We start from the raw sequence: 17,841 nt of genomic DNA on the forward strand, positions 1-17,841 counted from the left end.
TAATGGCACCTGTTTGAACTTGTTATCAGTACAACCTCAAACAGTCACACTCCAAACTCCACTATGGCCAAGACCAAAGAGCTGTCAAAGGACACCAGAATCCAAATTGTAGACCTGCACTAGGCTGGGAAGACTGAATCTGCAATAGGTAAGCAGCTTGGTTTGAAGAAATCAACTGTGGGAGCAATTATTAGGAAATGGAAGACATACAAGACCACTGATAATCTCTCTCGATCTGTGGCTCCACGCACTCCACGCAAGATCTCACCCCATGTGGTCAAAATTATCACAAGAACGGTGAGCAAAAATCCCAGAACCACACTGGGGGACCTTGTGAATGACCTGCAGAGAGCTGGGACCAAAGTAACAAAGCCTACCATCAGCAAGGGCATTGAAGATGAAACGTGGCTGGGTCTATCAGCATGACAATGATCCCAAACACATCGCCTGGGCAACGAAGGAGTGGCTTCGTAAGCAGCATTGGCCTAGCCAGTCTTCAGATCTCAACCCCATAGAAAATCTTTGGAGGGAGTTGAAAGCCCGTGTTGCCCAGCAACAGCCCCAAAACATCACTGCTCTAGAGGAGATCTGCATGGAGGAATGGGCCAAAATACCATCAACAGTGTGTGAAAACCTTGTGAAGACTTACAGAAAACATTTGACCTCTGTCATTGCCAACAAAGGGTATATAACAAAGTATTGAGATAAACTTTTGTTATTGACCAAATACTTATTTTCCACCATAATTTGCACATAAATTCATTAAAAATCCTACAATGTGATTTTCAGGAAAAGGTGTGTGACTGTTTGAGGTTGTGGACAGGTGCCTTTTATACTGATAACAAGTTCAAACAGGTGCCATTAATACAAGTAACAAGTGAAGGATAGAGGAGCCTCTTAAAGAAGAAGGTACAGGTCTGTGAGAGCCAGAAATCTTGCTTGTTTGTAGGTGACCAAATACTTATTTTCCACCATAATTTGTAAATAAATTCATTAAAAATCCTACAATGTGATTTTCTGGATTTTCTCTTCTCATTTTGTCTGTCATAGTTGAAGTGTACCTATGATGAAAATTACAGGCCTCTCTCATCTTTTTAAGTGGGAGAACTTGCACAATTGGTGGCTGACTAAATACTTTTTTCCCCCCACTGTAGATATTCCAGCCATTTCCAGCTACAATAGTCATCTACAACATTAACTACACTGTATTTCTGATCAATTTGATATTTTAATGGACAAAAAATGTGCTTTTCTTTCAAGAACAAGGACATTTCTATGTGACCCCAAACTTTTGAACGGTAGTGTATATTTTATATTTGAGATTCTTCAAAATAGCTACCATTTGCCTTAACGACAGCTTTGCACACTCTTGGCATTCTCTCAACCAGATTCATAAGGTAGGTACCTGGAATGCATTTCAATGAACAGGTGTGCCTTGTTAAAAGTTCATTTGTGGAATTTCTTTCCTTCTTAATGTGTTTGAGCCAATCAGTTGTCATGTGACAAGGTAGGGGTGGTATAGAGAAGATATCTCTTTCTGGTAAATGGCCAAGTCCAAATTATGGCAAGAACAGCAGTCAATGCGGAACATCTCAAGAACTTTGGACATTTCTTCAAGTGCAGTTGCAAAAACCATCAAGCGCTATGATGAAACTGGCTCTTATGAGGACTGCCACAGGAAAGGAAGACTCAGAGTTACCTCTGCTGCAGAGGATAAATTCATTATAGCCTCAGAAATTGCAGCCCAAATAAACACTTTGCAGAGTTCAAGTAACAGAGACATCTCAACATCAACTGTTCAGAGGAGACTGTGTGAATCAGGCCTTCATGGTCTTATTGCTGCAAAGAAACCACTACTAAAGGACATCAAAAAGAAGAAGAGACTTGCTTGGGGCAAGAAACACGAGCAATGGACATCAGACCCGTGGAATTCTGATCTGATGATTCCAAATTTGAGATTTTTGGTTCCAACCGCCGTGTCTTTAATAGACGCAGAGTAGGTGAACGGATGATCCCTGCATCAGATCAAATGTTAATGTTCACATACGCGTGTTTAGCAGGTGTTATTGCGGGTGTAGTGAAATGCTTGTGTTTCTAGTTCCAACAGTGCAGTAATATCTAACAAGTAATACCTAACAATACACACAAACTAAAGTATAGGAATGGAACAAAGAATATATCAATATCTGGACGAGCAATGTCAGAGCGGCATAGACTAAGATACAGTAGAATAGAAAGAATACAGTATATACAGTTGAAATCGGAAGTTTACATACACCTTAGCCAAATACATTTAAACTCAGTTTTTCACAATTCCTGACTTTTAATCCTAGTAAAGATTCCCTGTCTTAGGTCAGTTAGGATCACCACTTTATTTTAAGAATGTGAAATGCCAGAATAATATTAGAGAGAATTATTTATTTCAGCTTTTATTTTTGCTCACACATGCTTTTTCAGTTCTGCCCACACATTTTCGATAGGATTGAGGTCAGGGCTTTGTGATGGCCACTCCAATACCTTGACTTTGTCGTCCTTAAGCCATTTTGCAACAACTTTGAAAGTATGCTTGGGGTCATTGTCCATTTGGAAGACTAATTTGTGACCAAGCTTCAACTTCCTGACTGATGTCTTGAGGTGTTGCTTCGATATATCCACGTAATTCTCCTTCCTCATGGTGCCATCTATTTTGGGAAGTGCACCAGTCCCTCCTGCAGCAAAGCACCTCCACAACACGATGCTGCCACCCCCACAACACGATGCTGCCACCCCCGTGCGTCTTGGGGTGGTGTTCTTCAGTTCTATTTTTGTTTCACCAGACCACAAAACATTTCTCCAAAAAGTACGATCTCTGTCCCCATGTGCAGTTGCAAACCATAGTCTGGCTTTTTTAATGGTGGTTTTGGAGCAGTGGCTTCTTCCTTGCTAAGAGGCCTTTCAGGTTATGTCAATATAGGACTCGTTTTACTGTGGATATAGATACTTTTGCACCTGTTTCCTCCAGCATCTTCCTCCAGCATCTTCACAATCTTCCTCCAGCATACTTTTGCTGTTGTTCTGGGATTGATTTGCATATTTTCGCACCAAAGTACGTTAATCTCTAGGAGACAGAATGCATCTCCTTCCTGAGCGGTATGATGGTTGTGTGGTCCCATGGTGTTTATACTTGTGTACTATTGTTTGTACAGATGAACGTGGTACCTTCAGGCGCTTGGAAATTTCTCCCAAGGATGAACCAGACATGTGGAGGTCCACAATTATTTTTCTTAGGTCTAGTTTCTTTTGATTTTCTCTTGATGTTAAGCAAAGAGGCACTGAGTTTGAATATAGTCCTTGAAATACATCCACAGGTACACCTCCAATTGACGAAAATTATGTCAATTAGTCTAAAAGAAGTTTCTAAAGCCACATAATTTTCTGGAATTTTCCAAGCTGTTTAAAGGCACAGTCAATTTAGTGTATGTAAACTTCTGACCCACTGGAATTGTGATGCAGTGAATTATAAGTGAATTAATCTGTCTGTAAACAATTGTTGGAAAAATATCTTCTGTCATGTGTAACGGATGTGAAACGGCTAGCTTAGTTAGCGGTGTGCGCTAAGTAGCGTTTCAATCGGTTACGTCACTTGCTCTGAGACCTTGAAGTAGTAGTTCCCCTTGCTCTGCAAGGGCCGCGGCTTTTGTGGAGCGATGGGTAACGATGCTTCGTGGGTGACTGTTGTCGTTGTGTGCAGAAGGTCCCTGGTTCGCGCCCGGGTATGGGCGAGGGGACGGACGTAAAGTTGTACTGTTACATTGATGCTGTTGACCCGGATTACTGGTTGCTGCGGAAAAAGGAGGAAGGTCAAAAGGGGGGTGAGTGTAACAGATGTGAAACGGCTAGCTTAGTTAGCGGTCCGCACTAAATAGCGTTTCAATCGGTTACGTTACTTGCTCTGAGACCTTGAAGTAGTAGTTCCCCTTGCTCTGCAAGGGCCGCGGCTTTTGTGGAGCGATGGGTAACGATGCTTCGAGGGTGACTGTTGTCGTTGTGCGCAGAAGGTCCCTGGTTCGCGCCCGGGTATGGGCGAGGGGACGGTTTAAAAGTATACTGTTACACATGCACAAAGTAGATATCTTAAATGACTTGCCAAAACTATAGTTTGTTAACAAGAAATTTGGGGAGTGGTTGAAAAACGAGTTCTAATGACTCCAACCTAAGTGTATGTAAACTTCCGACTTCAACTGTACATATGAGATGAGAAATGCAAAATATGTAAACATTATTAAAGTGGCCAGAGAGGGACACAGTTCAGAGGATTCGTGACAGGGACCTGAAAATACTAAGGTAACACTTTACCTAGAACCAACAGGTAGACTGTATGTCTTAATGCATTGAGACTTTTCACAGGAATGTAGTATATGAACCAGGATATAGAATGATACTTTTCAAAGGAATGTAGTATATGAACCAGGATATAGAATGATACTTTTCAAAGGAATGTAGTATATGAACCAGGATATAGAATGAGACTGGTAGCTGCCAGAAGCCTAGTGGTTAGAGCGTTGGGCCAGTCACTGAAAGGTTGCTGGATTGAATCCCTGAGCTGACAAGGTAAATATTTGTCGTTCTGAAAAAATCAAATCAAATTTTATCGTTCACATACACATGGTCAGCAGATGTTAATGCGAGAGTAGCGAAATCTAGTTCTGACAGTGCAGTAATATCTAACAAGTAATCTAACAAATTCACAACGACTACTTTATACACACAATGTAAGGGGATGGAATAAGAATATGTGCTGCATATATAAATATAAGGATGCGCGATGGACGTGCGGCGTAGGCAAGATGCAATAGATGGTTTAAAATACAGTATATAGATATGAGATGAGTCATGTAGGATATGTAAACATTATTAAAGTGGCATTATTTAAAGTGAGTAATGATACCTTTATTAAATCCATTTCTTAAAGTGGCTAGTGATTTGAGTATGTATGTTGGCAGTCTGATGGCCTTGGGATAGAAGCTGTTTTTCAGTTTCTCGGTCCCAGCTTTGATGCACCTCTACTGACCTCGCCTTCTGGATGATGATAGCGGGGTGAACAGGCAGTGGCTCGGGTGGTTGTTGTCCTTGATGATCTTTTGGCCTTCCTGTGAGATCGGGTGGTGTAGGTGTCCTGGAGGGCAGATAGTTTGCCCCCGGTCATGTGTTGTACAGACCGCAACACCCTTTGGAGAGCCCTGCTGTTGTGGGCTGTGCAGTTGCCGTACCTGGCAAGGATACAGCCCGACAGGATGCTCTCGATTGTGCATATGTAAAGGTTTGTGAGGGTTTTAGGTGACAAGCCAGATATCTTCAGCCTCCTGAGGTTGATACGTCTTCTTCACCACCATGTCTGTGTGGGTGGACCATTTCAGTTTGCCTGTGATGTGTACGCCGAGAAACTTAAAACTTTCCACTTTCTCCACTACTGTCCCATCGATGTGGATAGTGGGGTGCTCCCTCTGCTGTTTCCTGAAGTCCACAATCATCTCCTTTGTTTTGTTGACATTGAGTGAGAGGTTATTTCCCTGACACCACACTCCGAGGGCCCTCATTTCCTTACTGTAGTGTAATGTAACTGTAATGTATTTTGCAAATTTAATGATTGAGTTGGAGGCGTGCATGGCCACGCAGTCATGGGTGAACAGGGAGTACAGGAGAGAGCTGAGAACGCACCCTTGTGGTTCCCCAGTGTTGAGGATCAGCGGGGTGGAGATGTTTTCTACCTACCTTCACCCCCTGCGGGGTGGCCCATTAGAAAGTTCAGGACCCAGTGGCAGAGAGTGCCGGTCAAGACTCAGGGTCTCAAGCTTAATGATGAGTTTAGAGGGTACTGTGGTGTTGAATGCTGAGCTGTAGTCAATGAACAGCATTCTTACATAGGTATTCCTCTTCTCCAGATGGGATAGGGCAGTGTGCAGTGTGATGGTGATTGCATCGTCTGTGGACCTATTGGGGGTAAGCAAATTGGAGTGGATCTAGGGTATCGGGTAGGGTGGAGGTGATATGACCCTTGACTAGTCTCTCAAAGCACTTCATGATGACAGAAGTGAGTGCTACGGGGCAATAGTCATTTAGTTCAGTTACCTTAGCTTTCTTGGGAACAGGAACAATAGGGATTGATTGAATATGTCCATAAACACACCAGCCAGCTGGTCTGCGCATGACCTGAGGATGCGGCTAGGGATGCCGTCTGGGCCGGCAGCCTTGCGAGGGTTAACAAGTTTTAATGTTTTACTCACATTGGCCACAGAGAAGGAGAGCCCACAGTCTTTGGTAGCGCGCAAAGAAGTTGTTTCATTTGTCTGGGAGCAAGACACTGGTGTACGCGACGGGGCTGGTTTTCTTTTTGTAATCTGTGATTGTCTGTAGACCCTGCCACATTCGTCTCGTGTTTGAGCCATTGAATTGCGACTCTACTTTGTCTCTGTACTGACGCTTTACTTGTTTGATTGCCTTGCGGAGGCGCCAGTGTAGTTCCCAGCGTGAACAATGGATGAGGAGGTGGGATGGTGCTTTGCTGGTGACACTGTCTGTGATTTATTTAGAATTCAAGGCACACTTAACCAGCATGGCTACCACAGCATTCTGCAGCGATACGCCATCCCATCTGGTTTGCGCTTACTGGGACTATCATTTATTTTTTAACAGGACAATGACCCAACACACCTCCAGGCTGTGTAAAGGCTATTTGACCAAGAAGGAGAGTGATAGAGTGCTGCATCAGATGACCTGGCCTCCACAATCACCCGACCTCAACCCAATTGAGATGGTTTGGGATGAGTTGGACCGCAGAGTGAAGGAAAAGCGACCAACAAGTGCTCAGCATATGTGAGAACTCCTTCAAGACTGTTGGAAAAGCATTCCAGGTGAAGCTGGTTGAGATAATGGCAAGAGTGTGCAAAGCTGTCATCAAGGCAAAGGGTGGCTACTTTGAGGAATCTCCAATAAAAAATATATTTGGATTTTTTAAACATTTTTTTGTTGCTACATGATTCCATATGTGTTATTACATAGTTTTGATGTCTTTGCTATTATTCTACAATGTAGAAAATGGTAAAAATAAAGAAAAACACTCGAATGAGTAAGTGTATCAAAACGTTTGATTGGTAATATATATATATATATATATATACACACACTGCTCAAAAAAATAAAGGGAACACTTAAACAACACAATGTAACTGCAAGTCAATCACACTTCTGTGAAATCAAACTGTCCACTTAGGAAGCAACACTGATTGACAATAAATGTCACATGCTGTTGTGCAAATGGAATAGACAACAGGTGGAAATTATAGGCAATTAGCAAGACACCCCCAATAAAGGAGTGGTTTTGCAGGTGGTGACCACAGACCACTTCTCAGTTCCTATGCTTCCTGGCTGATGTTTTGGTCACTTTTGAATGCTGGCGGTGCTTTCACTCTAGTGGTAGCATGAGACGGAGTCTACAACCCACACAAGTGGCTCAGGTAGTGCAGCTCATCCAGGATGGAACATCAATGCGAGCTGTGGCAAGACGGTTTGCTGTGTCTGTCAGCGTAGTGTCCAGAGCATGGAGGGGCTAACAGGAGACAGGCCAGTACATCAGGAGACGTGAAGGAGGCCAGTAAGGAGGGCAACAACCCAGCAGCAGGACCGCTACCTCCGCCTTTGTGCAAGGAGGAGCAGGAGGAGCACTGTCAAAGCCCTGCAAAATTGACCTCCTGTAGGCCACAAATATGCATGTGTCTGCTCAAACGGTCAGAAACAGACTCCATGAGGGTGGTATGAGGGCCCGACGTCCACAGGTGGGGGTTGTGCTTTATACAGCCCAACACCGTGCAGGACGTTTGGCATTTGCCAGAGAACACCAAGATTGGCAAATTCGCCACTGGCGCCCTGTGCTCTTCACAGATGAAAGCAGGTTCACACTGAGCACATGTGACAGACGTGACAGAGTCTGGAGACGCCGTGGAGAACGTTCTGCTGCCTGCAACATCCTCCAGCATGACCGGTTTGGCGGTGGGTCAGGCATGGTGTGGGGTGGCATTTCTTTGGGGGGCCGCACAGCCCTCCATGTGCTCGCCAGAGGTAGCCTGACTGCCATTAGGTACCGAGATGAGATCCTCAGATCCCTTGTGAGACCATATGCTGGTGGGGTTGGCCCTGGGTTCTTCCAAATGCAAGACAACGCTAGACCTCATGTGGCTGGAGTGTGTCAGCAGTTCCTGCAAGAGGAAGGCATTGATGCTATGGACTGGCCCGCCCGTTCCTCAGACCTGAATCCAATTGAGCACATCTGGGACATCATGTCTCGCTCCATCCACCAACGTCACGTTGCATCACAGACTGTCCAGGAGTTGGTGGATGCTTTAGTCCAGGTCTGGGAGGAGATCCCTCAGGAGACTATCTGCCACCTCATCAGGAGCATGCCCAGGCGTTGTAGGGAGGTCATACAGGAACGTGGAGGCCACACACACTACTGAGCCTCCTTTTGACTTGTTTTAAGGACATTACATCAAAGTAGGATCAGCCTGTAGTGTGGTTTTCCACTTTAATGTTGAGTGTGACTCCAAATCCAGACCTCCATGGGTTGATAAATTTGATTTCCATTGATCATTTTTGTGTGATTTTGTTGTCAGCACATTCAACTATTTAAAGAAAAAAGTATTTAATAATAATATTTCATTCATTCAGATCTCGGATGTATTATTTTTGTGTTATTTTAGTGTTCCCTTTATTTTTTTGAGCAGTGTATATATATATATATATTTAGATGTTACTGTCCCCACTACAACAAAATATAAACATTTTCCTTGAAACATTTAATTGAAATACTGTAGAATTCCATGAATTCTTATGGAGGACTGCTCTTTTTAGGGAGTGGCAATATGGCCGACCGGTGGCTTCAAAGCCTCTCAATGACCAATACATGGCATCAGCAATCCAGGGTTTATATACATCATTGATTGAATTAGAGAAGTGTCTTGACCAGGGTTTTCCCAAACTCGGTCCCATCATGAAGCTTTGATTATTTGAATCAGCTGTGTAGTGCTGGGGCAAAAAAATGCTGTTGGGGTGAGGTCATACCATGGATCATTTAGCCATTTGATTTAGAATTTTAGGACCCCTTTAGGGTCCTATCTTTTTTTATGTATTTGTTAAAATACTGAATTTGGCCTTTACTACGACAGCCCATAGAAACACATCAAATAACACGTTCATAAGTGGATAAAAAGACAGTCAAAAAAGGTATCATAAGGAATAGGGTTTTGAAGTGTCTGTCCTATATCTCAGAGATATAAGAAAGCTTAGGAAATATATATATACTGAACAAAAATATAAACACAACATGCATCAATTTGAATGATTTTACTGAGGAAGGAAATGAGTCTTTTGAAATATATTCATTAGGCCCTAATCTATGGATTTCACATGACTGGGCAGGGGCACAGCCATGGGTGAGCCTGGGAAGGCCACCCACTGGGGAGCCAGGCCCAGCTAATCAGAATGAGTTTTTCCTAACAAGATATAAATTCTCCTCTTCATCAACTGTCTGGGTGGCTGGTCACAGACAATCCCACAGGTCAAGAAGCCAGATGTGGAGGTCCTGAGCTGGCGTGGTTACACGTGGTCTGCGCTTGTAACGCCGGTTGGACATGCTGCCAAATTCTCTAAAATGACATTGGAGGCAGCTTATGGTAGAGAAATGAACATTCAATTCTCTAGCAACAGCTCTGGTGGACATTCCGACAGCCAGCATGCCAATTGCATGCTCCCTCAAAACTTGAGGCATCTGTGGCAAAACAATTGTGTTGTGTGACAAAACAGCACATGTTAGAGTGGCCTTTTATTGTCCCAAGCACAAGGTGTAATGATCATGCTGTTTAATCAGCTTCTTGATATGCCACACCTGTCAGGTAGGTGAATTATCTTGGCAAAGGAGAAATGCTCACTAGCAGGGATGTAAACAAATTTGTGCACACATTTTGAGAGAAATAAGCTTTTTGTGCATATGGAAATTTTCTGGGATCCTTTATTTCAGCTCATGAAACATCAGATCAACACTTTATAAGTTGCATTTATATTTTTGTTCATTATATATAATATATGTTGTTGTTTTTTTACACATATTTAACCCCTTAATTTTGTTGGCACAAAACTACCTCCATATTTCCATTCATTTGTGTGGGTTACCTTTAGACAATGTTTTCATCACCAATTTTCGGGATGTCTCCTGGTCTGACTAACAGCGCTGTAGCTCTGCCAATTTCCACCGCAGATGTGGAAGGGAGACATGGGCGGATCTGGCGGATTGAGACGCAGCCCATATAAAAAACATATCTCTAACTTAAACTGACTGATTTGGATGGGGATTTTGTATTATGTTGCTTAGATTGACGCACCGGTGCGTCAATAGACTCTAGGGGTAACTTCCTGACAATTCCCAGTGTCTGATAGGGTGCAGTAGTCACTGCTGCTGTTCACGTTGCTGTACCAGGCACTCTCCCGCTCCAGAGATGTGGTGCTGTGCAGCCAACACCCCGAGTCTGCTTCGATGGTGCTCTCTGGCTCACTCAGAGACACACTCTTCAGTGGGCCTCTGGGTGCCGGGAGTGGTGACCCCAGAGATACAGCATAAGCAATGCCCAGGAAAAGCGCATCAGACGCTGGGTTAGACAGGTTGTCGCTGGGGCCCTCTTGGATCATGTGATGGGGCACCAGTGAGGAGTGGTCATCATCCCGGACCGGTATGGTCTCAGTCAGGGTGTCGATTTGCAAGGTTTCCTCTGTCTTGAATAAGTCTGCCCCAGAGCCTGGGGTCACAACCCAGCTCTACAACCACAATCACCACAGAGTGTGTTATTGTAATGTTCACGTCTCGTTGAGAAGTATTAAATGCATCAAGGGTGATACAGTGCCTTACGAAAGTATTCGGCCCCCTTGAACTTTGCGACCTTTTGCCACATTTCAGGCTTCAAACATAAAGATATAAAACTGTATTTTTTTGTGAAGAATCAACAACAAGTGGGACACAATCATGAAGTGGAACGACATTTATTGGATATTTCAAACTTTTTTAACAAATCAAAAACTGAAAAATTGGGCGTGCAAAATTATTCAGCCCCCTTAAGTTAATACTTTGTAGCGCCAGCTTTTGCTGCGATTACAGCTGTAAGTCGCTTGGGGTATGTCTCTATCAGTTTTGCACATCGAGAGACTGACATTTTTTCCCATTCCTCCTTGCAAAACAGCAGTTTTCAGTTCTTTCCACAGATTCTCGATTGGATTTGACTTGGCCATTCTAACACCTGGATATGTTTATTTTTGAACCATTCCATTGTAGATTTTGCTTTATGTTTTGGATCATTGTCTTGTTGGAAGACAAATCTCCGTCCCAGTCTCAGGTCTTTTGCAGACTCCATCAGGTTTTCTTCCAGAATGGTCCTGTATTTGGCTCCATCCATCTTCCCATAAATTCCCTGTCCCTGCTGAAGAAAAGCAGGCCCAAACCATGATGCTGCCACCACCATGTTTGACAGCGGGGATGGTGTGTTCAGGGTGATGAGCTGTGTTGCATTTACGCCAAACATAACATTTTGCATTGTTGCCAAAAAGTTCAATTTTGGTTTCATCTGACCAGAGCACCTTCTTCCACATGTTTGGTGTGTCTCCCAGGTGGCTTGTGGCAAACTTTAAACAACACTTTTTATGGATATCTTTAAGAAATGGCTTTCTTCTTGCCACTCTTCCATAAAGGCCAGATTTGTGCAATATACGACTGGTTGTTGTCCTATGGACAGAGTCTCCCACCTCAGCTGTAGATCTCTGCAGTTCATCCAGAGTGATCGTGGGCCTCTTGGCTGCATCTCTGATCAGTCTTCTCCTTGTATGAGCTGAAAGTTTAGAGGGACGGCCAGGTCTTGGTAGATTTGCAGTGGTCTGATACTCCTTCCATTTCAATATTATCGCTTGCACAGTGCTCCTTGGGATGTTTAAAGCTTGGGAAATCTTTTTGTATCCAAATCTGGCTTTAAACTTCTTCACAACAGTATCTCGGACCTGCCTGGTGTGTTCCTTGTTCTTCATGATGCTCTCTGCGCTTTTAACGGACCTCTGAGACTATCACAGTGCAGGTGCATTTATACGGAGACTTGATTACACACAGGTGGTATGTATTTATCATCATCAGTCATTTAGGTCAACATTGGATCATTCAGAGATCCTCACTGAACTTCTGGAGAGAGTTTGCTGCACTGAAAGTAAAGGGGCTGAATAATTTTGCACGCCCAATTTTTCAGTTTTTGATTTGTTAAAAAAGTTTGAAATATCCAATAAATGTTGTTCCACTTCATGATTGTGTCCCACTTGTTGTTGATTCTTCACAAAAAAATACAGTTTTATATCTTTATGTTTGAAGCCTGAAATGTGGCAAAAGGTCGCAAAGTTCAAGGGGGCCGAATACTTTCGCAAGGCACTGTATAAGTCTTCCTTACCCTGAAGTCCCCCTCACAGTCAGCGTAAAGGGACTGGAAGTACGGTGCTGGAGTTGGGATGAAGGTGGATTTATTCAACCTGCAATATATGAGACGTTTCCACACCCCATGAATTACATGATAAATGACATGCATCTGTTCTTCCACCCACTGTAGATGTCACCAAAGGTAAGGTAATCCAAACATACCTTACAATTGGAATGTAGCACAGAATTAGCAGTACTGGAACCAGCACACATAAGATGGCAGTAAATGTGTTTGTTGGAAATTCTCCGACTAAGGGGACAAAGAACATTGGAAGAGCATTAGCCTGTAGAAACACAGCACAGGCAAGGATTGGGCTCAAATTGTTCTAGTAAAGTGCCTAATGTCTTGACGGAACCATACCTTTTTGTGTGGGATCAGTCCTCCAACGAACCTCCGTTGCCCATTCACTCCACTGGCCTTGATACTGTTGTTGGTTGGGGATGGACCTCACGTTTACAGTGTACTCTGTGTCTGGCTCAAAATTTTCATTGTTCACTGAGATATTAGTTGAGTGTGGAACTTCGACAACCTGTGGGGAAAAATACGAGGAAATAGATCCATTTATTCTCCGGCTTTATTTTAGAAACATCTTTAGCCGTATTTGAGTGTCTTACGTTGCCTTGGTGGCCACTTCTGTAGAACCAGAGTTGGTACTTCAGGTTGTCAGACAGAAGATTGCCAAATTGTAGATATTTCTCATAGCTACTCATCCAGGTAACACGGTGCTGACTTGACATCCGGCTGACGGTGAGATTGAATGGTGCATTGGGTTTGACTGGGGAGAGAAAGACACCTATGTCAAAGCTTTGGGATGGAATGAAAGTGTCCACAAAAAGAAAAGCTTCCCACGGCCGGTCTGCTCATTAGGCAGCATTAAGCGGTCATCTACGGCAGCGCGTTGACGAGGGCGGCATTTTCTGAGCTAAACTGACCAAGACACACCTCCAACAACAACATTTAAAATCTCACATAATTCTGCCCAAAAACAATGACAATTTCTCTCAGCCAGTGGCATATGTGTTTTTTAGGTGAGCGCTGATGCCGCCCTGTGATAAGCAGTGTCCATTCCCAGCGCGCCTATCCAGGGTGCTGTTGGAGAGAAGCATGGCTGCGCCGCTCCACCAACGTTCCGCAAAAAAATAATCCCACAGAAATCATGTAGCAGATATAGGATATGGTTGAAAGAGTATGGATACTTTTCTTTAGCCCACAGGCTGGAGATAAAATGTATGACAATGTAATGAGATGGACACTTTTTTCACGTCATGCAGGTTTCTCTGATCAAATAGCCTAACGTAAATGGTGCTCAATCAAATATAAAATGCGCTGTTATGTGAACAAACATCATATCCTGCAAACAGGACAGGTCAAGGTAAAATGGACAACCACAACTTTTGTCCAAGAGTTTCACCCCATTGTCATGATCAGTGGTTTCAAGTTTGTATCCGTATCCAACTTTTATTCAGAACCACAAAATTAACCTGATGTCAACGTCCTGGAAAATATGTATTTTAAACATATGAAAAATACCTTTTCACTTTTCATTCAAGACCTAAATTGAACCTAACTTCAACGTCTGGAAAATACGTCTTTATGACATCTTTTCAACTTAATTTTGCATACTGGGACTATTCTAGTTTTGGGGGGCAGCATTTTTTGGTCTAGCCTAGGGTGGCCGAATTGCAAGGACTGGCCGGTTATGCTTTACTTTACAGTGCCCTTATTACTGTGTAATGATTCCTGTAATTACAGTGTACCACGTATTGTCATTATTCATTATTACGCTGTAGTTACAATACTTGTTATACTGTAATTACTTGAGTGAGTTGCACAGTAATAATGACACTGTAAAGTGAAGTGTTACCTAGCTTCCAAAACCAACAACTTCAACAAGTAGCTATGCTTGTCAATTGCAGTTTGCATGTGGGTAGGCATATCACAAAGTCATGTTTGTATTGTAATTCTGTAATAAGCACTTACTATGCTTTACTGGCATGTATTCCTTATCCAGCAAGGTGGAGCTTACATGTCCATTGCTTCTGTTGTGATAGAGAGTGATCTTAAATCTCGAAGTGTCAAAAAAAAAATCGGGCTCCTCATCAGGATCTGGATCAACAGCAGAATCTGGATGGGAAGTGTCCAATGAACAGGAGTAATAGCCATGGGTTTTCTTCAGCTTCCCACTGTGTAATGAGTGGACGTGAACAGGAAACAAATCAAGCGGGAAACAATATGAAGTCATAACATGTCATTTACACACATTGCCTCAGTGTAATGACTTAAATGTAAATGTAAATGTGTGTACTGTGTATACAGTGGTTCTTAACCTGGGGCACATGGCCTATCCACAGGGGGTACATGGGAAGAATAATAAGAACATAGCCCACTGCTAAAATGCACAAGAGGGGTTACTTAGTCGGTACTCCAGGCAGAGCAAATGTGTTACGCGGGGTAGACTAGGGGTACATTAACCACAAAAGGTTGAGAACCACTATACTAATACATTTAAATTAATGTACTCAAATTTTAGCAATATTAAATAGTGGGGGTCTCACCTATCAAATACCGTCCCGAAAGAGAGGTCCTCAATGCGCAGCCAGTAAGAGGACTGGTCTGTATGAGCAACCTCTGGCAGGATGCTCAGGGAACAGTTAATGGTGAACAGGTAATCACTTACACAGTCAAGGCTATATTCACGACCTGGAAGAGTCCACATGAAATACAACTGTATAAGCACTGATATCACACAATGGTGCTTTACACCATGGTTTCCCAAACTAGGTCATGGGGCCCACCCTGGGTGCACGTTTAGTTTTGAAAGCTTAATGATGAGTTTGTTATTTTAATAAGATTTGTAATGCTAGGGCAAAAAAACAAAAACGTGCACCAAGGGGGGACTGAGGGGGGACTTCCTCAGGACTGAGTTTGGAAAACCCTGCCACACTAACCACAATATCCTTATCTCGCACACCACAGAGAAATACACATTTCACATTCAAATTCAACACAATATGTAAAATATGTAAATGACATGTTTTGATGCACTGTAGGATTAAACAGAGGTGTGACCACATTAATACGCTTCCTTACCAAGAAATACAAAATGTATTTAGCAAAGAATGAATTACATGTGTGTTACATCGCATTTATTTCACACAGAATCTGTAATGGCTTGCAAACCATTACAGACTACACACAGACACCCTCAACTTACAATAGTCATCAGTCAATATTACATTGATTTGATAATCGAGCAAATTATGGTAATATTTTGTTTCTCATATTTAAAGTTGATAATTTATTCTCCAAATTGTTTAACTGTAAACCCATGCCATTTGTTGTTATATATATATATTTTTAAAGGATTTACTCTTGTTCTTGATCAGTGGAACTAAACCTGACACATGTGATGGTGATAAGTGAGTTAATTAACACAAAGCTTACAAAAAAGAGGCTAGTTCAGCAGGACACATTTTGGAATGTTCAGATAGAAATAGGTTACGTAGAACAAACATGCATCTCTGACATGTAGAACAAAGGAATCATGTCTGCTCTATTCATGGCATTTCTGTCTGCAACATTCGACAACGTTTAGCAACTGAACGTGGACCAGGTGTGTGCCAGGTTTTTCAAAAGGGTATGTCTTGTAGGCTTCTGCTAATGTGGTGTTGTACAAGCAGTAGAACTGTTTATCAAGTTAGATAAATGTTAATTGTAAATGAGGGGTTTACCTGTTGTGGTATGATTCCCATTCAGGCAGACGATACTGTAAGACAGGACAATGGTGAGGAGCAGCCACATACTTCTGTATTCCCTGGGACACGTCTGTTGTTAACATTGATCAGGTATGGCATTACGTTGCTCTACTTTGACCTGACCTGGTCTTGTACCAAATGAGCTTGACTGAGGTCTCTATGACAAAACAACTTGATGCCTGAAACTGAAAGTGGGAGGAGGATCCAGATTGTGACTTTATTCGGATAGCTATCACCCGCCGCTGTCGTATGAGGTGGAGGATGTTTTTTTATTTTTTATAAGAGCAGTTTGTGGGGGACTTGAAGAGTTGATTAAGTGGATGATGTGCTCTGTAACCGTCATTCAACTTTAAATAGATTCAACACTAACATACAGTGTAAAATGTGTAGAGCAAAGAACTATTGAGTTGTCAGATGATTGACAGTTGCCTGCTTTAATTAAGAGTTTATCATCCACTTTGTTTAAATAATATCTATATTTTATTAAATAAAACATGTTCTGTTGACCTTTGACATTTAGTTTGGTTAAAATGATAATTAACTGTGTGATCTTTTTTTGTAGGCAAGCCTGATATTCCTCTATTCTTGGTGGGAATTACATAAACAATAATAACATTGATCATACTGTCTGTACTACTATATACTTACATTCAGTCTCTTACCAATAAACAAAACTTCTGTAACTATCCATAGTAATTGCAGTGAGGGGAGTGTTCCTGTTCTGACTGTGATCTGTATCTTTAATCTATTCTTGTCACCACAGTATCTTCAGTCTCTTCTTGCTGCTTCACTATCTCAGCCATCATGCCATGCCAAGGCTGCTTGTTTGTGAAGATACAAAGACGATATTGGATAAAAAAGCACTCATAATTGTGTAGTTATATATTTTCATATGTATATGGCACTGGATAAGAGGAACGAGCACATATTGTAGTAGAAAGAAAGATATAGAATAAGAAGGAGATGTTTGCGCTCTGTAGAGAGCGGGGATGTGTGAGTGAAATAGGGTGAGTAAATGTGTTTTTGTGGTGGTGCATGATTCTCCACTGAACAAAAATATGAACCTTTACATGTTGGTCCCATGTTTCATGAGCTGAAATAATTGTATTTTATTTCATTTCACCAGGTAGGCCTGTTGAGAACAAGTTCTCATTTACAACTGCAACCTGGCCAAGATAAAGCAAAGCAGTGTGACACAAACAACAACACAGACTTACACATTGAATAAACAAACATACAATCAATAACACAATATAAAAAAAAGATCTCCCTCGCCCTCCATTTGGCAAATCTGACCATAATTCTATCCTCCTGATTCCTGCTTACAAGCAAAAATTAAAGCAGGAAGCACCAATGACTAGATCAATAAAAAAAGTGGTCAGATGAAGCAGAAGCTAAGCTTCAGGACTGTTTTGCTAGCACAGACTGGAATATGTTCCGGGATTCCTCCGATGGCATTGAAGAGTAAACCACATCAGTCATTGGCTTCATCAATAAGTGCATCGATGACGTCGTCCCCCACAGTGACCGTACGTATATACCCCAACCAGAAGCCATGG

General features: G+C 42.4%; 1 protein-coding gene across 2 annotated transcripts; it reads right to left on the reverse strand.

Annotated features, from left to right (window-relative positions):
- Positions 1-1,032: 1,032 nt before the first annotated feature.
- Positions 1,033-16,410, reverse strand: LOC118371064 (interleukin-21 receptor). Of its 2 annotated transcripts, none has more exons than XM_052488785.1 (8): positions 16,259-16,410; positions 15,083-15,227; positions 14,508-14,710; positions 13,142-13,302; positions 12,888-13,056; positions 12,689-12,776; positions 12,501-12,579; positions 1,033-3,820 (listed from the first exon to the last, which is right to left on the reverse strand). In XM_052488785.1, the coding sequence occupies exons 1-8, from the start codon at positions 16,326-16,328 to the stop codon at positions 3,614-3,616; spliced, it is 1,122 nt and encodes a 373-aa protein (XP_052344745.1). In that variant the 5' UTR covers positions 16,329-16,410; the 3' UTR covers positions 1,033-3,613. The 2 variants fall into 2 exon arrangements, with proteins under 2 accessions (XP_052344745.1, XP_035612277.1); XM_035756384.2 differs by having other exon boundaries at positions 3,677-10,839.
- Positions 16,411-17,841: the final 1,431 nt, after the last annotated feature.

This window comes from Oncorhynchus keta, chromosome 3 (assembly GCF_023373465.1).
Source record: "Oncorhynchus keta strain PuntledgeMale-10-30-2019 chromosome 3, Oket_V2, whole genome shotgun sequence".
Classification (NCBI taxonomy): Eukaryota; Metazoa; Chordata; class Actinopteri; order Salmoniformes; family Salmonidae; genus Oncorhynchus; species Oncorhynchus keta.

Coding starts and splice junctions, on each gene's coding strand:
- LOC118371064 (XM_035756384.2), bottom strand. CDS start 16,328: ATGTGGCTGCTCCTCACCATTGTCCTGTCTTACAGTATCGTCTGCCTG. Junction 14,711..15,082: donor TTCGGGACGGTATTTGATAG/GTGAGACCCCCA, acceptor CTCATTACACAG/TGGGAAGCTGAAGAAAACCC. Junction 13,303..14,507: donor ATACATGCCAGTAAAGCATA/GTAAGTGCTTAT, acceptor TTCTCTCCCCAG/TCAAACCCAATGCACCATTC.